The sequence below is a fragment of the Somniosus microcephalus genome, unplaced genomic scaffold (genome assembly GCF_052327205.1).
Source record: "Somniosus microcephalus isolate GS21.2 unplaced genomic scaffold, FLI_Smic_1.0 unresolved_chr4, whole genome shotgun sequence".
Classification (NCBI taxonomy): domain Eukaryota; kingdom Metazoa; phylum Chordata; class Chondrichthyes; order Squaliformes; family Somniosidae; genus Somniosus; species Somniosus microcephalus.
The window spans coordinates 35,923,058-35,948,526 of NW_028225182.1; the positions used below are offsets into that span (position 1 = coordinate 35,923,058).

The window sequence follows — 25,469 nt, forward strand, 5'->3', positions numbered from 1 at the left end:
TTAGGATACGGGCAGCAGAGTTTTGGACGGCCTCAAGATAATGGAGGGTAAAGCGTGGAAGGTCAGCATTGGAATAGTCGAGACTACAGGCGAATAGAGATGTGGCAGTCAGTCTCGCCTGGGTTTAGTGAGTGTCTACACAAAGCCTCATGCACAACATACAAAAAGTTGATGTGCATTCATACTGAAGTCTCCCAATACGTATGTATAATCACAGAAGCGCTTGTTTGAGTAAACCAGTTAACATTTTATACACAGCCAGCACACCCTGCCTCGCCCCTGTAAACAGCTGCCATCAAAGCCCAGTTGCTGTATTATTTTGTGGGTCTGTGCTCGGGTTAGCAGCCCTCCAGGATTGTCCCAGAGTCTCCAGGAATTAAAAGATTAATCTCTGGGATCCTGGCACGTCCTGAGTTCACGAAAGGTGCGGTATTCCCAGAAGGTTGTGGGTTCGAGTCCCACTCCAGTGACGAGCACATTAATGCAGGCTGACATTCTAGTGCCACTGCTGAGGGAGCGCTGCACTGTCGGAGGTGCCGTCTTTCGGATCAGACCTTAAACTGAGGCCCCGTCTTCCCTCTCAGATGGACGTAAAAGATCCCACGGGCACTATTTCGTAGAAGAGCAAGGGAATTCTCCCCGGTGTCCTGGGCCAATATTTATCCCTCAATCAACATCACTAAAAACAGATTATCTGGTCATTATCACATTGCTGTTTGTGGGAGCTTGCTGTGTGCAAATTGGCTGTGGCGTTTCCTACATTACAACAGTGACTACACTTTGAAAATTACTTCATTGGCTGTAAAGCGCTTTGGGATGTCCTGAGGCTGTGAAAGGCGCTATATAAATACAAGTCTTTATTTCTTTCTTTTACAGGCGACTTTGGGCCGATGGTTCCCAAAGCTCTCCACCCAATGGGGGCACTTTGGTTTGGTTTTTGGTTGATGACATCACCCAGTGTCTTCCTATTGATGGTTTTGGAGAAGGTCAACCCAATCTCTGCCTCTTTCTTTATCATAGGCAACGGCCTATTAAAAGTCAACCATGTGCTCCCTTTTAAAGGGTCGCAAACGATAAGGTCTGTAAATTAACATAAATTTGAAAGGAACCTTAACAAATCAAATTAAAATTTGGTTGCCGGGGGTGATGATGCACTCCATTCTCCGCGGCGCCCACCGGTCGCGGAAGGCCTCAAGCGTGCCAGTGGATACCGCGTACTCCATATCCAGGGCCACCCGGGCGCGAACGTGGCCCTGGTGGAGGGATCCAATGAGGTTTGTGCCTGTTGTGATGGGGGCAACTGCAGGGCCGAGAGATTGCAATCTGGAGGAAGACCATACTCCAGGGGCAGGAGGGAGGTCCCATCTGAGCTTGGTATGTTGTGGTGGTGTTAGGTGTTGAGGGTGAAGATGGATGTTTTGTAACTGGATGGAACTAATTGTTGCAGTGTCTGAGACTGTGTGGGAGAGTGAGGCCTCCCTTGGACCTCTGATCGTTCTGGATGTAGATCTGGATCTAGTTCATTTGGTGGAAAGTGAAGCTGTTGGGTCTCGTGAGGAGGTTCTGAGTTTTTCTCCAGGTGAGTGTTGATTGTATGAAAACCCAATTCCAGTCCTGTGACTCTTGACTCCATATTGGCTTCTGGTTCTCCGCAGGTAATGTGGGTTCTGAGCTGCTTCTAGTGACGGCTGTGACGTTGGCAGCTAGGGTCCTGATCTCAGCCTCTCTGGTGGCCTTCCTACTGTCCAGGAAACACAACTGAATCCTCTCCCTCAATTGAGCTGCTTTATTTGTCAAATGGTTCAATAAAATCGAAATGTGACTTGGTTGAGTTACAGTCTTTGGTGTTGAACTGGATTTTAAATACACTGTCATGGTGGTTTGAACTAAGTTGTCTAAATGACACTAGACCAGTTTTGGAGGCCTATGTTTAACTGACAATTTCACCACACACTGCTGAGTTTTGGGTAGTTGAAAGTAGGCATTTGCACCTGGAATAATATTGTGGCCTTAATAGGATGGCAACTAGAATCATACAGAAGAGAAGGAGGCCATTCGGCCCATCATGCCTGTGCTAGCTCTTTGAAAGAGCTCTCCAATTAGTCCCACTCCCCCCGGCTCTTCCCCATATCCCTGCCATTTTCACCGCTTTGTATTTATCCAATTCCCATTTTTGAAAGAGACTATTGAATCTGCTTCCACCGCCCTTTCAGGCAGCGTGTTCCAGATCACCACAACTTCTTTATATTAGAAGTCTCCATCTCACCTCCTGGCTCTCTTGTCAATGACGTTATTTACTAACCCTTCCGTCAGTTGAAACTGTTTCTCCTTATTTAATTTTATCAAAACCCTTAGCATTTTGAACCCCTCCCTTGACCTTCTCTGCTCTAAGGAGAACAATCCCAGCTTCTCTGCAGTAATATCGTGACTTTTGTAAAGGGATGAAAGCGATGGGGAGCTTCTGCCATCTTTCTAGAGCGAGTAGATGGGGTTACAGACACCCAGCGAGGAGTCCGCTGTGAGAAGGTTCCAGTCCCACGCCAGAGTCAAGGGACTAGACCAAAGCAGCATCTCCTTAATTGGCCATCTTGCTCCATGTCCACTGGCGGTAGGTGTGTCTTGGCCTGGTACTGTCACACTGCTGGCTCTGTTCCACATTTAACATCCCTTAAAGGTTAGTTACAATTGCCTTTTTGAATACAGTGATGTAACCTACCACCCACCATCACACATGGGTGGGTAGTGGAATCAAACAGTGCTGAGGGGATTGGTAAAAGGTCAATTAACTTTTTCATTGCACTCTGGCTTCTGGTGCATTTCCCCCACCTGCCCAAAATCCTTCGCCCACGCCACCTCCCATCACCCCCTGTTGGTGGCCGTGCCTTCAGACATCTGGCACCTCAGCTCAGACATTCTCTCCCTAAAACCCTCAACCTCTCCTCCTAATACATTGCTTAAAACCTACATCTTTGTCCAAGCATTTACCTGTCCTAATGTCTCCTCTTTTGACTCTGTCATGTTTTTGTCTGATTTACGTGAGTTGAATGCTTTGCTTAGTTGAACATTGGGCGGTGTAACAAGGCACCACTGCAGCAAGATGGTGAGGATAAAGGGGCAGGAATATAAGATGGCCATTAACAGATCAAATTAAGAATTTAGGAGGACATTCTTTACACAGAATGTGGAAATGGAGTGGTTGAAGTAGATACATTTGGAGTTGAGATACAGATTGGCCATGATCGAATTGAATGGCGGAACAGGCTCGTGGGCCTGAATGGACTCCTCCTGTTCATTTGTAAGGGAGGCTGGTAGCATAGATGAGGGAGAATGAAATAGAGGGCTCGGTGGGGTCGGGGTTTAGATACAAAGTAAAGCACCCTCTACACTGTCCCATCAAACACTCCCAGGGCAGCTACAGCACAGGTTAGATACAGAGTGTAAGATTCGCAAAACTTCCACATTTCCCCAAGATTATTATTGATAAAAGGGACCCTGCGTGGACATTTTAAAAAGGGTACCCAAAGATGGTGTCCGCACCTCTTGGCCAAAAGCCTGCAAGATTTAAAAAGCTTGGTCTCTGTGGCACAAGCAGCTTTTGGGAAATCGAAACCAAAGCTGCAGTTTCTGTGAAGAGAGACTTTTGTATTTTGAAAAGCAGACAGGACTTTGAATTATGCTTTAAGCCAAATCGCAGGCAGACCAAAACCAGTTAGGCCTATACTTAAGGCCATCAAGTTGTTTGCATAAACAATCGGAAACAGCTTAGGGAAGCCATCGAGGCTGGTCAGGCCGATTAAGATGTATTAATAACAAAACAACTCAGAAATCGGGCCAGTAGGTGCGATTACCGGCCATCTAAAAACAGTTAGTTTAGATTGCGACAATTATTTAAACTAGCCCGCCAAGATTGGGACAAAGAACTAACCTGATTTGGCGCGCAGATAAGGGTTATCGTGAGGAGTATAACTGAAGGCCCCGGGTAGCAATCTCTCTCTTGCTCTCTTGCTCTTGCCCTTGACTCTGCTCTCGTGGCTCCGGCCTCTTGGGCTGCCACTTGTACTCGTGCCCTGGCCTCATGGCGGGTTCTCTCCCCGGAGCAGATTTTCAGTAGCCAGTAACACCATACCAACTGTTAGGAAGGGGAGCGAGGCCCAAGTCCACAGCCATCCAGGACGCCCAGGCCGCAGAAAGGGGCGAGACGAAGTTGAGCAGGTAGCCCAGGACTCGTATAGTAGTCCGACGAGACGAGACGAGCGGAGATGAAGAAGATGATAATAACTCGATAAGGGCAGAGCAGGGCAGCGAAAAACGTATCGATAAGTAAACCAAGCGCCTAGTTATAAGCTGACGCTTGGGGAAGAAAGTCCTTGAGGACGGTGAAGACAAACATCTTGTTGAACAATGCGATAACGCAGGTGTCTACGCCACAACGAATATACAGGCATTGGTGCATGGCTAGTAAAATCTAAACGGTAACGACTGGTGACTGTCCGGTAAATATAACGTTACCGTCGACGACCGCCCGAGGGAGAAGAGGACAACCCATCGAGACGAGACGACGACGGTCGTGGAGGGGAGAAGGTGTGTCGCAGTTGCTGACCCAGCACCGCACCCCTGAAGACCACGTGGCGACGGGGTACCTAGAAGGACCAGAAACCAGACTTCAAAATTCACACTCGTCAACAGTTGGCTTTTATCTTTGGATTGGCGAGCATGAATTCTGGCCCCTCATAGCTTAATCTAGTTAGGTATGAGGGGTAGGATAAGGATAAGGGGATTGTTAAGATAGCTGTTTTCCCTTGATGTGCCGTGTGTTCCCCATTCCCTGTATAAGTATAGTTATTTCGTATTTGCCTGTAATTTTATACTAGTAACTTCTCATAAGATTGTGTTACTTTCTGTTTCAATAAAAATCTTGGTTTTCTCACATCCAAACCACCTGTGTACTCGAGTCTTTTCTGTATCGCCACCTGTACCTAAGTCCGGTGTCTAGAACCCAGGGGCGTGGGAGCAATTCAAACCACTCACAAACAGTCAGAGGCATAACTGACTGGGCGTACGCGCCACCCCACACCACCACCCCCTACAAGAGTAAAGCTCCCTCTACACAGTCCCATCAAACACTCCCAGGGCAGGTACAGCATAGGTTAGATACAGAGTAGGGCTCCCTTTACAATGTCCCATCAAACACTCCCAGGGCAGGTACAGCATAGGTTAGATACAGAGTAAAGCTACCTTTAAACTGTCGCATCAAACACTTCCTTGGCAGGTACAGCACGGGTTAGAAAAAGATTAAAGCTCCCTCTACACTGTCTTATCCAACACTCCCAGGGCAGATACAGCATGAGTTAGATACAGGTTACTGCTGGATTAGATACAGAGTAAAGCTCCCTCTACACTGTCCCATCAAACACTCCCAGGGCAGGTACAGCACGGGGTTAGATACAGAGTAAAGCTCCCTCTACACTGTCCCATCAAACACTCACAGGGCAGGTACAGCGCGTGTTAGATACAGAGTAAAGCTCCCTCTGCTCTGCGCAAACAAGGTACCAAATCCCAACCTCAGAGGATCACACCCTATTAACCACCTCCCTCAGATCTCATGTTCCCACAGCTCTGGTCTTTTCTGGATCCTCCCCTTCCTTCACTCCACCATTGGCACCTTGGGATGTTCTTCTGCATTAAAGGTGCGATATGATGACAAGTTGGTGTTGTTGTTCCAGTGTGACAGTCTCCATTTACCATCACACCCTTGATCAGTCTGTATGAAACTGGACAATTGTACTTAGAGTGACTTTGCCTCTATTTTGGGGTTTTAATTGGATAGACTGTGTGGTAAACCACTGTTTGTATTCCACTGTGTACATGCCTGGACATGCCTCGGCTGACTCCTCCCACAAGTCCTAGTATAAAGGTGACTGCTCCCCAGCCCCTTTGTATTCTGGACCGGTCGACCACTCGGGGCAGACCTTCATTCTTTTGTTAATAAAAGCCTTTAGTTACTCTCTTAACTCTCAGTCTTTTATGAGTAATTGATAGCGCATCAATTTTATTAACAAAATTTTTATAATGGAGAAGATCCTCACACCAGCATGCCTGGACTTAGATCATCGGGAGGCGGACTCATCCACCAAGTTTACTCACTGGCTTAAGTGTTTCGAAAAATTCCTGACCGCCTCCGCAGCAATCAAATCGGACGAGGACAAACTGGATGTCCTGACCTCCAAAGTGGACCACCGAGTGTACTCGGTCATCCAAGACGCGACCTCGTACGCGGACGCTATCAAGCTCCTCAAGGACCAGTACACGCGCCCAGTGAACGAAGTGTACGCCAGGCACCTTCTGGGGAGTCGTAAACAACAACCTGGGGAATCGACCGTGGAATACCTTCAGGCACTGTCTGTGCTTGGCCGGGCCTGTGGTTGTAAGGATGTAAAGGCCGCCGTGTACACAGAGGAACTTATCCGGGACGATTTTGTAGCGGGCCACAGATCCAATTACACCCGACAGCGACTGTTGGAGCAGAGTGACCTCGACCTCAACAAGGCCTCTGAACTCGCATTATCACTGGATGCAGCCTACCGGGGCATGGATGCCTACTCCTCTGCACCGTGGACGCCGCGGGGAATGACAGCCTGGGACACGGTAGGACCGCCTCATAGCGCCGTGCCACCCCAGCCACACCCCAGCAACGGCCCAACTACCGCAGCAGTGTCCCAAGGCCAGACAGCAGTGCCCCAAGGCCAGAAATGCTACTTTCTGTGGCCAGGCAAAACACCCCAGAGCGCGCTGCCCGGCGAAAAACGCGATCTGCTCGGGCTGCGGGAAGAAGGGACACTACGCTAACGTCTGCAGGGCCAAAGCCACCCCGAACCCCAGCAGTGCCACGTGTGGGCCATGCGGGCCGCCATCTTGGGCCTCCCCGGCCATGTGCGAACCACCGGTACAGCAGCCATTTTGGACGCCTCCAGCCACATGGGGATCATGGACGCCGCCATCTTGGACGACAGCCGGAACGCAGCAGGCCCCCAACACCGCCTCATCTGATACCCGCAGCGACACACCGACCCCTACGCTGGCATCCGTTACACTGGACCAAGCGAGACCGCACCAGCTGGCCAGCTCCACAATGGACATTAAGGTAAATGGCCACGATACAATCTGCCTTTATGACTCTGGGAGCACGGAGAGCTTCATCCACCCCGACACGGTGCGGCGTTGCTCTCTCCCAGTCCTGCCTGCGCACCAGCGGATTTCTATGGCCTCCGAGTCCCAGTCGGCGGACATCGGCGGCTACTGCGTGGTGACACTCGTAGTAGACGGGACCGTGTACGATCATTTTAAACTTCTGGTCCTGCCCGACCTCTGCGCTGCCGTCCTGCTGGAGTTAGATTTTCAGTGCCACCTTAAAAGTGTTACGATGGCGTACGGTGGACCCCTACCCCCACTCACAGTCCGCAGCCAGCAGCTCCCAAATTGCCCGCCGCGCACCAGGTGCAACCTCTCCACACTCAGAGTCACCACCCCCCCCCCCCACTGTTTGCTAACCTCACCCCCGACTGTAAGTCCATCGCCACAAAGAGCAGGCGATACAGTGCCGGGGACAGGGTTTTCATTAAAACCGAAGTGGAGCGGCTCCTGAAGGAAGGGATTATTGAGGGCAGCACCAGCCCCTGGCGAGCCCAGGTTGTGGTCGTTAAGACCGGCGAGAAGCAGCGCCTGGTCATCGACTACAGCCAGACAATAAATCGCTACACCCTGCTGGACGCCTACCCACTCCCCCGCATAGCTGATATGGTCAACCAGATCGCGCAGTACCGCGTCTTCTCGACCATTGAACTGAAATCAGCGTACCACCAGCTCCCTATCCGCCCTGAGAACCGCCAGTATACTGCCTTTGAGGCAAACGGCCGCCTCTATCACTTCCTTAGGGTTCCCTTTGGCGTCACCAACGGGGTCTCCGTCTTCCAAAGGGAGATGGACTGGATGGTAGATCAAAATGCGTTGCAGGCCACTTTCCCATATCTGGACAATGTGACCATCTGCGGCCGTGACTTGCAGGACCATGACGCAAACCTCGAAAAATTCCTCCGCACCGCCCAACTCCTGAACCTGACATATAACAAGGAGAAGCGCATATTCCGCACAAACCGCCTCGCCATCCTTGGCTGTGTTGTGGAACACGGAGTCATCGGCCCCGACCCCGACCGGATGCGTCCCCTTATGGAACTCCCACTGCCCCACTGCCTCAAGGCCCTGAAGAGGTGCCTAGGGTTTTTCTCCTATTATGCCCAGTGGGTCCCCTACTATGCGGACAAGGCCCATCCGCTGATCAAGTCCACCTCTTTTCCCTTGACGGCAGAGGCCCGCTTAGCCTTCCACCGTATCAAGGAAGACATTGCCAAAGCCACCATGCACGCAGTGGACGAATCCATCCCCTTCCAGGTGGAAAGCGACGCGTCCGACTTTGCCCTGGCCGCTACCCTCAATCAGGCGGGGAGACCCGTGGCCTTCTTTTCACGAACCCTCCAAGGCCCGGAGACCAGACACTCCGCTGTTGAGAAGGAGGCCCAGGCGATTGTGGAGGCTGTGCGTCATTGGAGGCACTACCTGGCCGGAAAACGATTTACCCTGCTCACTGACCAACGTTCAGTTGCTTTCATGTTTAACAACAAGCAGAGGGGCAAAATCAAAAATGACAAGATCTTGAGGTGGAGAATCGAACTTTCCACCTACAATTACGAGATCTTGTACCGGCCCGGGAAGCTCAATGAACCCCCGGATGCGCTATCGCGTGGCACCTGCGCCAGCGCGCAGATCGATAGACTGCGGGCCCTCCGCAATGACCTCTGCCACCCGGGGGTCACCAGGTTCTTCCACTTCATCAAGGCCCGCAACCTGCCTTACTCCATTGAGGAGGTCAGGACCATGACCAGGAACTGCCAAGTCTGCGCTGAGTGCAAACCGCACTTTTATAGACCAGACAGGGCCCACCTGATAAAAGCCACTCGCCCCTTCGAGCGCCTGAGCGTTGATTTTAAAGGGCCTCTCCTCTCCTCCGACCGCAATGTGTACTTCCTCAATATTATTGATGAGTACTCCCGTTTCCCGTTCGCCATCCCCTGCCCGGACATGACCAGTGCCACGGTCATTAAATGTCTGAACGACCTCTTCACCCTGTTCGGTTTCCCCAGCTATATCCATAGCGACCGGGGCTCATCGTTTATGAGCGACGAACTCCGTCAGTACCTGCTAACTAGGGGTATTGCCACAAGCAGGACCACCAGTTACAACCCCCGGGGGAACGGACAGGTGGAAAGAGAAAATGCGACAGTTTGGAAGGCCGCCCTGCTAGCCTTAAAGTCTAGGGGCCTTCCAACCTCCCGTTGGCAGGATGTGCTCCCCGATGCGCTCCACTCTATTCGGTCACTGCTCTGCACTGCCACTAACGCCACCCCTCATGAGAAAATGTTTGTCTTCCCAAGGAAGTCCACATCGGGGACATCGCTACCGCCATGGCTGACGTCCCCAGGGCCGGTCCTACTGAGAAGGCACGTGAGGACCCATAAAACGGACCCCCTGGTCGAGAGGGTCGACCTCCTCCACGCCAACCCCCAGTAGGCTTACATTGCATACCCGGACGGGCGGGAGGACACAGTCTCCATAAGAGACCTTGCACCCTCGGGGGCCGCAGTAACCCACTACTCACTACCACCCCCCCCCACGATCCGATATCCAGCCCCAGCAGACGGCAGGCCTGGGCCCAGCGACCCGCTCGACACCTACGAGGACGACACGCCTGTGCCACAGCCTACGCGGGACTCGACGCCGGAAGCTCCACTACCCCTGCCGCCGCCACGCCGATCACAGCGGCAGACAAGACCTCCGGAGAGACCCCAATACACTAACTTTTAATACACTTCACCCCGCCGGACTCAATTTTAAACAAGGGGTGAATGTGGTAAACCACTGTTTGTATTCCACTGTGTACATGCCTGGACATGCCTCGGCTGACTCCTCCCACAAGTCCTAGTATAAAGTTGACTGCTCCCCAGCCCCTTTGTATTCTGGACCGGTCGACCACTCGAGGCAGACCTTCATTCTTTTGTTAATAAAAGCCTTTAATTACTCTCTTAACTCTCAGTCTTTTATGAGTAATTGATAGCGCATCAGACTGTTTCTCCCTCGTGATGTCCTTTCTGTTATCAGCAGGGGCGGGGGAGCTTGTCCTGTTTTACAGACTACGAGTTAGGGGCAATGGGTGAAGCTCAGTCCCACACTGATCATCCAGAAGAGGTCCTCCCCACAAGAAACAGGACACCACCAACAAGAACAAAGTGTCTGTCCAAACTAATGTCCCACAGTACATATCAACTGATTAAGGTCCAACTTTTCGATCCGGTACAATGAGGCAATGATCCCGTCCGCATCCAGCCATTTGTAGAAGCTTCTGGAAAACCCATTGGACTCCAAGTGTGTGCGTGCCAGGCTCCCTGGAGAGGGAGTGGGCAATGCCCACTGGTACACTCGAGGCCTCCTGTGACCAGTGGGCACCGCAGGGAATGGAGAGTCTTATTGACACGAGTAATATAATTATGATTTACTTTTATGAGTTTCCTGTTGTTTTGTCGAAAGAACATTCTGTGTTTGAGTTCCTTTGTCAGTTGTGCCACCATAAAGAGGGAGGCCAGGTGTAAATTCGTTCCTCTGTTGATGACACCGGGACAACCCATGTCATTTTATGGCTCAATTTTTCAAAATCCACATTAGACATAGGAACATCGGAACAGGAGGAGGCCATGCAGCCCCTCGAGCCTGTCGCTCCATTCAATGAGATCATGGGTGATCTGGGACCTAACTCCTTATACCCGCCTTTGGCCCATATCCCTTAATACCTTTGGTTATCAAAAATCTATCAATCTCAGATTTAAAATTAACAATTGACCCAGCAACAACTGCCGTTAGCGGAAGAGAGTTCCAAACCTCTCCCACCCTTTGTGTGTAGAAGTGTTTCCTAATTTCACTTCTGAAAGATCTGGCTCTAATTTTTAGGCCATGTCCCCTTGTCCTGAACTCCCAGCCAGCGGAAATAGTTTGTCTCTGTGTACCCTATCGGTTCCCCTTAAAATCTTGAAAACTTCAATCAAATCACACCTTAACATTGTAAATTCCGAGCTTTTCACCATTGGGAAAGTACGCTGATCTATCCTTTTTAGATCCAAAGTGGATGACTACTGTAGTAATGGTGCCCATCAAAATGTGCCCTTGTGCGACTCTTTCAGGTGGGGGTGATTGACCAAATTGTAATAGGCCCTCCTGGCAATAAATCCATCAGTTCTGTCTTTTTTTTCCTTTTTTTATTATTCTTTTTTTTCTTTTTTTTTCCAAGTTTTATTTAAAGTTTTATTACTTTACAGCTGATTAGCTTAATCAAAAGAGCACCCCTATTGGTCGAATGTTTTCTTAAGTTACAGTCAATTGCTTTAATCAAAAAGAGCAACCAAATTTTAAATTAATTTGTTCCTCTTTTGGTAGCACCAATCAAAAAAATAAACAAATAAGCTGTACCTAATAGAACTTTAAATAAATGTTAACAAATCAAATCAGAATTTGGTTACAGTTGATTTGTTCCTCTTTTGAAAGAACCAAATAATTTTGACAAATAAATCTGTAAATAAACTGTTAAAACTTCAACTGAACCCTAAGAAATCAAATTAAAATTTGGTTTTCCAGCCCAATTATGCACTCCAGTCCCCGCGGCGCCCACCGGTCACGGAAGTGATCGAGCGCACCGGCGGACACCGCGTGCTCCATCTCCAGGGCCACCCGGGCGCGAACATAGCCGCGGGAGAGAGGGAGGCAATCCGGCCGGACGACCCCCTAAATCTTTGTGTGAAACCAAATTAACAAATAAATTGTAACTAAAATCCAATAACCCCTTAAATAAACCTTAACCCCTCAAATTAAAATTTGATTATTTGAACTAATTATGCACTCCAGTCCCCGCGGCGCCCACCGGTCACGCAAAAGCTCGAGCGTGCCGGCGGACACCGCGTGCTCCATCTCTAGGGCCACCCGGGCGCGAACAAGGCCACGGAAGAGGGGGAGGCAATCCGGTCGGACGACCCCCTCGACCGCCCGCTGCCTGGACCAATTAATGGCTTTCTTGGCCAGGCCCAGGAGCAGGCCCACGAGGAGGTCCTCCAACCTGCCCGCTCCCCTCCGCACGGGGTGACCGTAGATCAGGAGCGTGGGACTGAAGTGCAACCAAAATTTGAGGAGCAGCCCCTTCAAAAAATGGAAGAGGGGCTGCAACCTCTCACACCCCATATATACGTGGAACACGGACTCCTCCAGACCGCAAAACAAACAGGCGGTCTCCGGACGACCCCCTACAGTTGATTTGTTTAACCACCCAATCAAAAAAGAGTCACTCCGATTGGTCGAATTAAAATAGGCCCTCCTGGCAATAACTACATGAGTTCTGTGATTGGGTAGAAATTGTGGAGCTTGGGGTTAATTGGCTCAATGTGACTGCAGGTTGTGTGTATAAAAGGTGCTTGTTGATGGTTGCAGGGATAGTTGAGTTGTTTAGTATCATGGGGGATTTTGTAGTGAGGGGTTTGCTCCCAGTGCTGGTGTTAGTTGGAGCTGTTTGTTCCTCTGATATTTGGCAACAGTTTGGGGGCCAGAAGTTTCCATGGAGAAGAGTAAAAGCCACCCCTGGGTCTCAGATAGTCCCTTCTCCTGGGTCTCCCTTTGGCTCCGGTTTCAGTGTGTCTGAGGGGCGCAGTGTGTCTCCACTGCAGACTGTGAGGGTGCAGTGTGGAGAGCACAACCTGCTGGTCAGGGTACAGATGGATTTATTTGGAACCAGGCACCTGATTAAAGCTGCTGACCTGACCCTGGGGATGGCAGGTTGTCGGCCAACTGGGATCTACTCTCAGAACCACACCGTCCTCTTTGACTATGGGCTGCATGAGTGTGGCAGCAGAGTGAAGGTAATGTGATTCCTCAACTCTTGCTCTGAGCTTGGAGTATGGATTAGACCCAATTCTTCATTCCTACTCTTGGTGAAATGTCATTGATGTTGAGATTCCTGTCTCTTGCTTTTAAATCCTCAGACTTGTGTTGAATTATGCATTGTCCTTTGCTTTAACTGGTCTTCCTTAGTCTCTCCAACAATGTCATGTCAGCACTATTGGCCTTGATCCTTGACTGGGTTCTTCCAAACTTTTCCTTCCTTACATCCTGTCTTGTGGATTTTCTGGTCACTGGGAATTCAGTTTAATGGTTCAGTTATCTACAATATTCAGCTTTTTATCTCCCACTCCGTGTAGAATACAGGGGAGCCTCGATTAAATGAGGCTTTAATCTTGTTCTATTCATTGCTCTAAATTATCAACCTCTGGCTCCTTTTATTGAAGTGAAGCTGTCCTTTCATTGAATCTTTTATTCTGTTTAATTGTCTTGTGCTTGCAATCCCCCTCCTTGCATTAGCTACTGAGGCTGCACAACTTCCAACCACCTGAGTAGAATGTTGTCCATTTCTGAACCTGATGTCTTTCAGATGTCTGGAGATTTCCTGGTCTACGCCACCCACCTGAACCACACCCCCAAGGCCCATGGATCTGTCATTGTGAGAACTAATGGAGCTGTCGTTCCCATTGAGTGCCACTATTTTAGGTAAGATTCTTTACATTGTCGCAAATAACGTCTATAGCTGGTGTAGTTCTCTGACCTTGTCCTAAAATGGCTTCATTGTCTTTCCAGGAAGGGCAATGTGAGCAGTAACCCGATCAAGCCCACCTGGATCCCGTTCAGCTCCACCAAGTCTGGAGAGGGGCTTCTGTCATTCTCTCTGCGCCTAATGAACGGTATGTGATGGGTGGATGGGGAATGACTTCCTGTAGTCACCCACTGGCAGTTGTACCCAGTCTCCAACCCTTGTCCCTCTTGTACTTCAGATGACTGGCTCACAGAGCGCACCTCGACTGTCTACTACCTGGGTGACCTCATTCACATTGAGGCCTCTGTTTCAATGACCAACCACATGCCCCTGAAGCTCTACATTGATCGCTGTGTCGCTACGTTAAGCCCAGACACGGACTCCGCCCCGAGATACAGCATCATTGACTACAATGGGTAAGGAGCGCTCTGCTTTCTCCAGCTAGTCCTGTCTCAATGGCTTCTCTTGATTCACTCAATGTCCCTTTTTAAAAAATTATTTCTTCAGTTGCCTCCTGGACAGCAAAGCTGAGGACTCCTTCTCAACCTTCGTGTTGCCAAGAGACGGGCGTGAGCTGGACAAGCTCCACTTTGACCTGGATGCGTTCCGCTTCTTTGGAGATGACCGTTCCTTGGTAAGAGGAAGCCGACCATTGCAAAGTATTTACAGCCATTCTGCATAACTGGCTTGTGCTCCACACGAGTGTCCTCCCACCCCTCTTCATCTAACTCCAACATATCCTTCTATTCCTTTCTCCCTCATGTGTTTATCTAGCTTCCCCTTAAATGCATCTACACTATTTGCCTCAACCACTCCCTGTGGTAGCGAGTTCCACATTCTCACCACTCTCTGGGTAAAGAAGTTTCCCCTGAAATCCCTCTGCTGTATATCCTGTGATCCTATGAATCACTAACATTAACCACTTTTCTCTGTTTCTAGCCAGCTTGCTATCCATTCTGCTACTTGTCCCCTGAATCCACCTGTTCATTGAGTTCCCAAGTTGGGAGGGAGTCACTATATAATGACTTGTGTTGACTGTGTCCCTCAGATTTTCATCTCCTGTCACCTGAAGGTTGCTGCAGTGGATCGGAGAGATTCCATGAGCAAAGCTTGTACTTTCCAGAAGATGCAGAATGTGTAAGTGCCCCCTCTCTCCCTCAGGGATGTGTTGTGTGGGGAAGTGATGCCCAACCTGATTGTGAAACTGATTCTCTTGTTTAGCTGGGCTCCATTGGAAGTATCCAACAATGACGTTTGTGCCTGTTGTCACTTGGGCAACTGCAGTGCCACAAGGGAGTTTGGATTTGATTCCAGAGGAAGGAGGGATCTTGTACCTGAAGCTGGTAGGACATTGATTCTCTAGATGTTGGAGGTTGCCCTTTACCCTCTCTCTAACTGGAATGTTTGATATTGCAGGGAGTGATGCTGAATTGAAGTGGGAGGGTGAGGCCTCACTTGGACCCCTGGTCATTCTGGACACTGATGTGACAGACCTGGCAACTGAGTCCCTTAATGAGGTTGAGCAACAGATGGCGGAGAGGTCTCCAGGTGGTGAGTTGGCCGACTGCTAGTTTCCATTTCCCCCTCAGTATTTCCTTCACTCACTGTTGGTTTCTCATTGCTGTTTAGGTGCGGAGTCTGAGGTGGTCCTGATGGTGGCCCTGACTGTGACTGCTGTGTCTCTGATCTCTGCTTCTTTGATCGCCTTGTTCCTGTACAGGAAACACAAGCAAACCCTGCGCAACAACTTGTGATTAATAAAGTGGTGAAATGAGCAAATCTGTCATGGTTATTGCTTACATTTGGTCATTGATTTAAGGCTGGGGATTTGCATTCTGAATATGGGAAGTTTTCCATATTTATTTACTTCCATTAATGATTCTTGACCCAGTGGCATGCCTACTGAGTGTATTTAATCTTTTCACCAGATATCAGGCTACTGGGGTATCTGCCCCATTTCACTAGTTTATTAACAGCAACTTGGAAGTGTTTGCCTGGAGCGAGTTATCTTGGCCTGCTGTTTGTCCCTTGTTAAGGAGCTTTGTGGGGCTCTTGTGGAGTGAGGTTAGTGGGTGTGATTATTGAGCCCCATGAAATTGCAACGTTCCTGGAAATTTTAATGCTGGGATTAGTTTATTACTAGAAGTGGAGGTTGTTTAGTCCTCTATAACTGACTGGGATAATAAGTCTCTACATGGGGTAGATGTCCATATTCTAAAAATGATAGCGGCACTAGCGAGGGTGCAAAAAACATTTACTAGGATGATGCCAGAACTGAGATTTGGCTTATTAGGAAAGATTGACCTGTTTGGGTTGCCTTCTCTAGGAAAGAGAAGGCTGAGGGTGTTTAAATTTATGACTGGGTTAGATAGAGATGTTTCCACTTGTGGGCAAGACCAGAACTCGGGGCCTGTAACTACAAGGTAGTAACTAACTAATGACTCCAATGGTGAATTCAGGAGAAACTTCTTTGCCCAGAGAGTGGTGAGAATGTGGATCTCGCTATCACGGAGTGGTTGAGGCGAATGGTGTAGCTGCATTTAAGGGGGAGCTCTAAGCATGAGGGAGGAAGGATATGCTGTTTGGGTGGGAGGAGGCTCGTGTGGAGCATAGACTAGTTGGACTGAATAGCCTGTTTCTGTGCTGTCGATGGCTTGTTAACCTGCAGGTTTAGTGACCTGAGGAATTGCATCTCTGAAGGCCCCTTAAATGGCTTTCGGTCTTGGCCGTGGCTCAGTGGACAGCGCTCTAGCCTGAGTCGGAAGGTCGTAGGTTCAAATCCCACTATAGAAAGCTTGAGTACAAAAGCCAGGCTGACACTCCCAGTGCTGCACTGTCGGAGGTGCCATCTTTCGGATGAGAAGTTAAACCGAGGCCACTTCTGCCCCCTCGGGTGGATGTAAAAGATCCTGTGGCACTTTTTGGAAGAAGAGCAGGGGAGTTCTTCCCTCTGACCAATTGTTATCCATCAGCCAACATCATAAGATGATCTGGCCATTATCACATTGCTGTTTGTAGGCTCTTGATGGGCTGCCATGTTTCTGACAACAGTGACTACATTTCAGAAGTAATTCATTGGTTATGAAGTGCATTTTTTAATTTGTTCATGGGATGTGGGTGTCACTGCCAAGACCTGCATTTATTGCCCATGCCTAGTTAGGCTTGAAGGTGGTGGTGGTGGTGGTGGTGGTGGTGAGCTGCTTTCTAGTCCAGCTGCAGTTTGTGCAGTTGGGCAGGGAGTTGTAGGATTTTGACCCAGCGACTATGAAGGGACGGCGATATATTTCCAAGTCAGGATGGTGTGTGACTTGGAGGGGAACTTGGAGGTGCTGGTGTTCCCATGCGCCTGCTGCCCTTGTCCTTCTAGCCGGTAGAGGTCATGGATTTGGGAGATGCTGCCGAAGAAGCCTTGGTGAGTTGCTGCAGTGCATCTTGTAGATGGTACACACTGCAGCCACAGTGTGCCGGTGGTGGAGGGAGTGAATGTTTAAGGTGTTGGTGGGACATCCTGAACATGGTATGGTGCTGTATAAATAAAAGATTGTTCTTTCTAAACATCTCTGACGTGAGTGTAGGACCTACAATAAAAAATAATTATGTCTAACCAACATACTAGGTCCCCAAGTGGGATTGAGTTGCCGTACTGGATCTCCAACATCAGGTGGGGCTAGAATCCACACAAACTTAACGAGCACACTTTTGTATCTCTCGTGGCCGACCCTGGTCAGTGAATGCTGGCTGAAATCTGCAGTAGGACTGTTGTCAATACTTAACCACTTACATTTATGTCGCCCCTTCAACGTACTGAAATCTCCCAGAAGCGCTTTCAATTAAAATTTGACACCAAGCCACATAAGGAGATATTAGGGCAGATAACCAAAAGCTTGGTCAAAGAGGGAGGTATTAAGGAGCATGGAGCGCTGGAGAGGTTTAGGGAGGGAATTCCAGAGCTTGGGGCCCAGGCAGCTGAAGACAAGGCCGCCAACGGTGGAGCGATTGAAATCTGGGATCCTCCAGAGGGCAGAATTGGAGAAGTGCAGATATCTCGGAGACGGGGGTGTTGTAGGGCTGGAGGCCTCAGGATGTCCCAAAGCGCTTTACTTTTGAAATGGAGTCACTGTCGTAATGTGGGAAACGCAGCAGCCAATTTGCAAGCTTCCAAAAACAGCAATGTGAAAATGACCAGATAATCTGTATTTAGTGATGTTGATTGAGGGATAAATATTGTCCCCAGGACACTGGGGAGAACTCCTCCTGCTCTTCTTCCAATAGCAGCCGTAGGATCTTTTACATTCACCTAAGAGGGCAGATGGGACCTCGGTTTAACGTTTCACCCAAAAGATGGCACCTCTGACAGTGCAGCACTCCCTCAGCATTGCACTGGGAGTGTCAGCCTGGATTATGGGCTCAAGTCTCTGGAGTGGGACTTGAACCCTCGACCTTCTGACTCAGAGGCAAGTGTGCTACCGGCTGACACCTTTAAGATGATCTACTGTTGGGGCAGGTTTCCGGTTTATTGATAACATCTGCAATTATATGGTTCCTTACCACGTTAAAATGCCTCACAACACTTCAGGCAGTGAATTACATTTGAAGATCAGAGACTCTTCTGCCTGCGATGGGGGTAGAAACTTTTGAGCACGTGCGGTGGGAGCGGTTTTCTGTCGGACCGCCAATCAGATGCGTTTGTTGGCTCAGGTGTCTCTGAACCCCCGAGGTTCGCAGCGCAGCGGGAGGCCGTTCAGCCCATCAAATCAGTGCCAGCTCTCTCTCTCCGATGCAGCAATCCAAACCTGCCTCTCCGAGACTTCCAGTGCAGGGGTCGTAGTCATGTCCTCGACTCAGCGGCTGAGCGTTCCGGCTCACGATGGTCAGGCAGTTCCCACTTCAGCCCTGTCTTTTTTGTTGGCATTTCATCACAAAGACTACGCAAAAAGTGTCAGGCAGATTGCTGGGAGGACTGTGCCAAGGCCCCATTGCCATGGGAACAAGCTGGCTTGGTTAGGCAGTGTAGGCCACACCTGTCCAAAATGGTAAATCAGCCGTCACTGTCCAAAACTAATCCCACTGATCTACTCTCTTCCCATAGCCCTGTATAAATGCCAAACTAACCCCACTGCCCCGCTCTCTCTCCATAGCCCTGTATCAATCCCAAACTAATCCCACTGGCCCGCTCTACCCGAATAGCCCTGTATCAATCTCCAAACTAATCCCACTGCCCCGCTCTCTCCCCATAGCCCTGTATCAATCCCAAACTAACCTGACTGCGCCACATGGTCCCCATAGCCCTGTATCAATCCCAAACTAATCCCACTGCCCCGCTCTCTCTCCACAGCCCTGTATCAATCCCAAACTAATTCCACTGCCCCGCTCTCTCTCCACAGCCCTGTATCAATCCCAAACTAATTCCACTGCCCCACTCTCTCCCCATAGCCCTGTATCAATCCCAAACTAATCCCACTGCCCCGCTCTCTCTCCACAGCCCTGTATCAATCCCAAACTAATCCAACTGCCCCACTCTCTCCCCAAAGCCCTGGATCAATCCCAAACTTATTCCACTGCCCCACTCTCTCCCCAAAGCCCTGGAGCAATCCCAAACTAATCCCACTGCCCTGCTCTCTCCCCATAGTTTTGTATCAATCCCAAACTAATCCCACTGCCCCGCTCTCTCTCCACAGCCCTGTATCAATCCCAAACTAATTCCACTGCCCCGCTCTCTCCATAACCCTGTATCAATCCCAAACTAACCTGACTGCCCCACATGGTCCCCATAGCCCTGTATCAATCCCAAACTAATCCCACTGCCCCGCTCTCTCCACAGCCCTGTATCAATCCCAAACTAATTCCACTGCCCCGCTCTCTCCCCATAGCCCTGTATCAATCCCAAACTAATCCCACTGCCCCGCTCTCTCCCCATAGCCCTGTATCAATCCCAAACTAATTCCACTGCCCCACTCTCTCCCCATAGCCCTGTATCAATCCCAAACTAATCCCACTGCCCCGCTCTCTCCCCAAAGCCCTGTATCAATCCCAAACTAATTCCACTGCCCCACTCTCTCCCCATAGCCCTGTATCAATCCCAAACTAATTCCACTGCCCCACTCTCTCCCCAAAGCCCTGGATCAATCCCAAACTAATCCCACTGCCCCGCTCTCTCCCCATAGCCCTGTATCAATCCCAAACTAATCCCACTGCCCCGCTCTCTCCCCATAGCCCTGTATCAATCCCAAACTAATCCCACTGCCCCGCTCTCTCCCCATAGCCCTGTATCAATCCAAAACTAATCCCACTACCCCGCTCTCTCCATAACCCTGTATCGATCCCAAACTAATCCCACTACCCCGCTCTCTCCATAACCCTGTATCGATCCCAAACTAATCCCACTGCCCCGCTCTCTCCCCATAGCCCTGTATCAATTCCAAACTAATTCCACTGCCCCGCTCTCTCCCCAAAGCCCTGGATCAATCCCAAACTAATCCCACTGCCCCGCTCTCTCCCCAAAGCCCTGGATCAATCCCAAACTAATCCCACTGCCCTGCTCTCTCCCATAGTTTTGTATCAATCCCAAACTAATCCCACTGCCCTGCTCTCTCCCCATAGCCCTGTATCAATCCCAAACTAATCCCACTGCCCCGCTCTTTCCCCATAGCCCTGTATCAATCCCAAACTAATCCCACTGCCCCGCTCTCTCCATAACCCTGTATCGATCCCAAACTCACCCTTGCCTCTGACTCAGACGGTTGTGGATTTAAGTCCCACTGCAGAGACTCGAGCATAATAATCTAGGCTGACACCCCAGGGCAGGACTGAGGGAGTGCTGCACTGTCGGAGGTGCCGTCTTTCGGCCGCAATGCTAAACTGAGGCCCCGTCTTCCCTCTCAGATGGACGTAATAGATCCCATGGCCACTATTTCGTAGAAGAGCAGGGGAGTTATCCCCAGGTGTCCTGGCAAATATTTATCCCTCAATCAACATCACTAAAAACAGATGATCTGGTCATTATCACGTTGCTGTTTGTGGGAGCTTGCTGTGCGCAAATTGCTGCTTTCTTTCCGACATTACAATAGTGACTGCGCTCCAAAAAGTACCTCATTGGCTGTAAAGCGCTTTGGGATGTCCTGAGGTTGTGAAAGGCGCTATATAAATACAAGTCTTTATTTCTTTCTTTTACAGGCGACTTTGGGCCGATGGTTCCCAAAGCTCTCCAACCAATGGGGGCACTTTGGTTTGGTTTTTGGTTGATGACATCGCCCAGTGTCTTCTATTGATGGTTTTGGAGAAGGTCAACCCAATCTCTGCCTCTTTCTTTATCATAGGCAACGGCCTATTAAAAGTCAACCACGTGCTCCCTTTTTAAAGGGTCGCAAACGATAAGGTTTGTAAATTAACATAAATTTGAAAGGAACCTTAACAAATCAAATTAAAATTTGTTTGCCGGGGATGATGATGCACTCCATTTTCCGCGGCACCCACCGGTCGCGGAAGGCCTCAAGCGTGCCAGTGGATTCCGCGTACTCCATATCCAGGGCCACCCGGGCGCGAACGTGGCCGCGGAAGAGAGGCAGGCAATCGGGCAGCTCTTTCCCACCCTCTTTCCAGTTGCCTGTTGACACAGCCGAGGCGAAAACTCCCTTTCGTCTTTTGTGTCGCCGCGAGATCACCGGGACAAGCTCTGGTTCAACCTGGATGCGTTCCGCTTCTTTGAGGATGCCAGGGACCTGGTAAGAGTTGGCCAGATGTTGGAATGTAAGACGGTGAGCGTTGACGCTGAGTAACTCCTGGATGTGTCTCCTGCAGATCTTCATCAGTTGCCACCTGAGAGTAGCTGCAGCAGATCAAAGGCCGGATTCGGTCAACAAAGCCTGTTCCTTCCACAAGCCAGCCAACCGGTGAGAGGAATCTACCCCCGAATGGTGGACCTCTTTCTTTTTGGCGTATGGATGCATTCTGACTGATGGCTTACTTCCTTGTTTAGATGGTCCCTGGTGAACGAGTTGGGCCTGTCCCTGGTGGAAGGATCCAATGAGGTTTGTGCCTGTTGTGATGGGGGCAACTGCAGGGGCGAGAGATTGCGATCTGGAGGAAGACCACACTCCAGGTGCAGGAGGGAGGTCCCATCTGAGCTTGGAATGTTGTGTTGGGTGTTGAGGGTGAAGAAGGATGTTTTGTAACTGGATGGAACTAATTGTTGCAGAGTCTGAGCCTGTGTGGGAGAGTGAGGCCTCACTTGGACCTCTGATCGTTCTGGATGTAGATCTGGACCTGGTTCATTCGGTGGATAGTGAAGCTGTTGGGACTCGTGAGGATGTTCCGAGTTCTTATCGAGGTGAGTGTTGATTGTATGAAAACCCAATTCCAGTCCTGTGACTCCTGACTCCATATTGGCTTCTCGTTCTCGGCAGGTGATGTGTGTTCTGAGCTACTTCTGGTCGTGGCTGTGACGTTGGCAGCTGGGGTCCTGATCTCCACCTCTCTGGTGGCCTTCCTACTGTCCAGGAAACACAACTGAATCCTCTCCCTCAATTGAGCTGCTTTATTTGTCAAAAAATGCTTCAATAAAATTGAAATGTGACTTGGTTGAGTTACAGTCTTTGGTGTTGAACTGGTTTTTAAATACACTGTCATGGTGGTTTGACCTAAGTTGTCTAAATGACACTAGACCAGTTTTGGAGGCCTATATTTAACTGACAATTTCACCACACACCGCTCAGTTTTGGGTAGTTAAAAGTAGGCATTTGCACCTGGAATAAGATTGTGGCCTTAATAGGATGGCAACTGGAATCATACAGCACAGAAAGAGGCCATTCGGCCCATCGTGCCTGTGCTAGCTCTTTGAAAGAGCTCTCCAATTAGTCCCACTCCCCCCGGCTCTTCCCCATATCCCTGCCATTTTCACCTCTTTGTATTTATCCAATTCCCATTTTTGAAAGACACTATTGAATCTGCTTCCACCGCCCTTTCAGGCAGCGCGTGCCAGATCACAACTTCTTCTTTATATTAGAAGTCTCCTCACCTCTGGCTCTCTTGTCAATGACGTTATTTACTAACCCTTCTGTCAGTGGAAACCGTTTCTCCTTATTTACTTTAATCAAAACCCTTACCATTTTGAACCCCTCCCTTCACCTTCTCTGCTCTAAGGAGAACAATCCCAGCTTCTCTGCATTAATATTGTGACCTTTGTAAAGGGATGAAAGCGATGGGGAGTTTCTGCCATCTTTCTAGAGCGAGTAGATGGGGTTACAGACACCCAGCTAGGAGTCCGCTGTGAGAAGGTTCTAGTCCCACATCGGGGTCAAGAGACTAGACCAAAGCAGCATCTCCTTAATTGGCCATCTTGCTCCATGTCCACTGGCGGTAGGTGTGTCTTGGCCTCGTACTGTCACTCTGCTGGCTCTGTTCCACATTTAACATCCCTTAAAGGTTAGTTACAATTGCCTTTTTGAATATAGTGATGTAACGTACCACCCACCATCACACATGGGTGGGTAGTGAAATCAAACAGTGCTGAGGGGATTGGTAAATGATCAATTATCTTTTTCATTGCACTCTGGCTTCTGGTGCATTTCCCCCACCCGCCCAAAATCCTTCGCCCACCCCACCTCCCATCACCCCCTGTTGGTGGCCGTGCCTTCAGACATCTAGCACCTCAGCTCAGACATTCTCTCCCTAAATCCCTCAACCTCTCCTCCTAATACATTGCTTCAAACCTACATCAGTGTCCAGGCATTTACCTGTCCTAATGTCTCCTCCTTTGACTCTGTCACGTTTTTGTCTGATTTACGTGAGTTGAATGCTTTGCTTAGTTGAACATTGGGCGGTGTAACAAGGCACCACTGCAACCAAATGGTGAGGATAAAGGGGCAGGAATATAAGATGGCCATTAACAGATCAAATTAAGAATTTAGGAGGACATTCTTTACACAGAATGTGGAACATGGAGTGGTTGAAGCAGATATATTTGGAGTTGAGATACAGATCGACCATGATCGAATTGAATGGCAGAACAGGCTCGAGGGCCTGAATGGACTCCTCCTGTTCATTTGTAAAGGAGGCTGGTAGCATAGATGAGGGAGAATGAAATAGAGGGCTCTGTGGGGTGGGGAGTTAGATAGAAAGCAAAGCACGCTCTACGCTGTCCCATCAAACACTCCCAGGGCAGCAAGAGTACGGGTTAGATACAGAGTAAAGCTCCGTCTACACTGTCTCATCAATCACTCCCAGCGCAGGTACAGCATAAGTTAGATACTGTTGTGTCCCCTTGTGTTTTTATTACTATGTAATACAGACACTTTTAACTCATTTTTAGTTTACAGCTTTTACTCAGTGCTTTCATGATGTTGCTGCCGCATGGTGCGGAGTGATACAAGATGTCCGACCTTGCACTGTGCACTGCCTGACACAGTGTGCCACACAGCAGTATAAATTCACTAACCAAAGTAGTTCCATATAACAATGTAACAAGTAGTTCCATTTAACAATGTGATAATATAACGATGTAACAGATACAGGTTACAGCATGAGTTAGATACAGAGTAAAGCTCCCTCTACACTGTCCCATCAAGCACTCCCAGTGCAGCTACAGCGCGGGTTAGATACAGAATAAAGCTCCCTTTACAATGTCACGTCAAAATCCCCCAGGGCAGGTACAGCACGGGTTAGATATAGAGTAACGCTCCCTCTACACTGTCACTTCAAACAGTCCCAGGACACGCACAGCATGGGTTAGATACAGAGTAAAGCTCCCTCTGCACTGTCCCATGAAACACTCCCAGGGCAGGTACAGCACGGTTAGATACAGAGTAAAGCTCCCTCTACACTGTCCCATCAAATACTCCCAGGACAGGTACAGCACGGGTCAGATACAGAGTAAAGCTCCCTTTAAACTGTCCCATCAAACACTCCCAGGGCAGGTACAGCACGGGTCAGATACAGAGTAAAGCTCCCTTTAAACTGTCCCATCAAACACTCCCAGGACAGGTACAGCACGGGTCAGATACAGAGTAAAGCTCCCTTTAAACTGTCCCATCAAACACTCCCAGGGCAGGTACAGCATAGGTTAGATACAGAGTAAAGCTCCCTTTAGACTGTCGCATCAAACTCTCCCGTGGCAGATACAGCATGAGTTAGATACAGAGTAAAGCTCCCTCTACACTACCCCATCAAACGCTCCCAAGGCAGGTACAGCACGGGTTAGACACAGAGTAAGGCTCCCTCTACACTGTCCCATCAAACACTCCCAGGGCAGGTAGAGCACGGGTTAGATACACAGTAAAGCTCCCTGTGCTCTGCGCAAACAAGGTACCAAATCCCAACCTCAGAGGATCAGACCCTATTAACCACCTCCCTCAGATTTCATGTTCCCACAGCTCGGCCATTTGTGGATCCTCCCCTTCCTTCACTCCACCGTTGGCACCTTGGGATGTTTTTCTGCATTAAAGGTGCGATATGATGACAAGTTGGTGTTGTTGTTCCAGTGTGACAGTCTCCATTTACCATCACACTCTTTATCAGACTGTATGAAACAGGACAATTGCAATTAGAGTGACTTTGCCACTATTTTGGGGTTTTAATTGGATAGACTGTTTCCCCCTCGTGATGTCCTTTTAGTTATCAGCAGGGACGGGGGAGCTTGTCCTGTTTTGCAGACTACGAGTTAGGGGCAGTGGGTGAAGCTCAGGCCCACACTGATCATCTATAAGGGGTCCACCCCACAAGGGACAGGACACCACTAACAAGAACA

General features: G+C 49.4%; 1 protein-coding gene across 1 annotated transcript; it reads left to right on the plus strand.

Annotated features, from left to right (window-relative positions):
- The first annotated feature begins 12,582 nt into the window (after nt 1-12,582).
- LOC147090526 (zona pellucida sperm-binding protein 3-like) lies at nt 12,583-22,238 on the plus strand. The gene is made up of 10 exons (XM_085977048.1): nt 12,583-13,001; nt 13,571-13,686; nt 13,774-13,877; nt 13,968-14,145; nt 14,237-14,247; nt 21,341-21,450; nt 21,527-21,618; nt 21,705-21,854; nt 21,922-22,055; nt 22,132-22,238. The coding sequence occupies exons 1-10, from the start codon at nt 12,600-12,602 to the stop codon at nt 22,236-22,238; spliced, it is 1,404 nt and encodes a 467-aa protein (XP_085833174.1). The 5' UTR covers nt 12,583-12,599.
- Nucleotides 22,239-25,469: the final 3,231 nt, after the last annotated feature.

Excerpts from the sequence above, each read along its gene's own strand:
- LOC147090526 (XM_085977048.1), top strand. The coding sequence starts at position 12,600 with ATGGGGGATTTTGTAGTGAGGGGTTTGCTCCCAGTGCTGGTGTTAGTT. Across the intron at positions 13,002-13,570 it reads AGTGTGGCAGCAGAGTGAAG|ATGTCTGGAGATTTCCTGGT; the intron begins GTAATGTGATTC and ends GATGTCTTTCAG. Across the intron at positions 21,855-21,921 it reads AGGGAGGTCCCATCTGAGCT|AGAGTCTGAGCCTGTGTGGG; the intron begins TGGAATGTTGTG and ends ACTAATTGTTGC.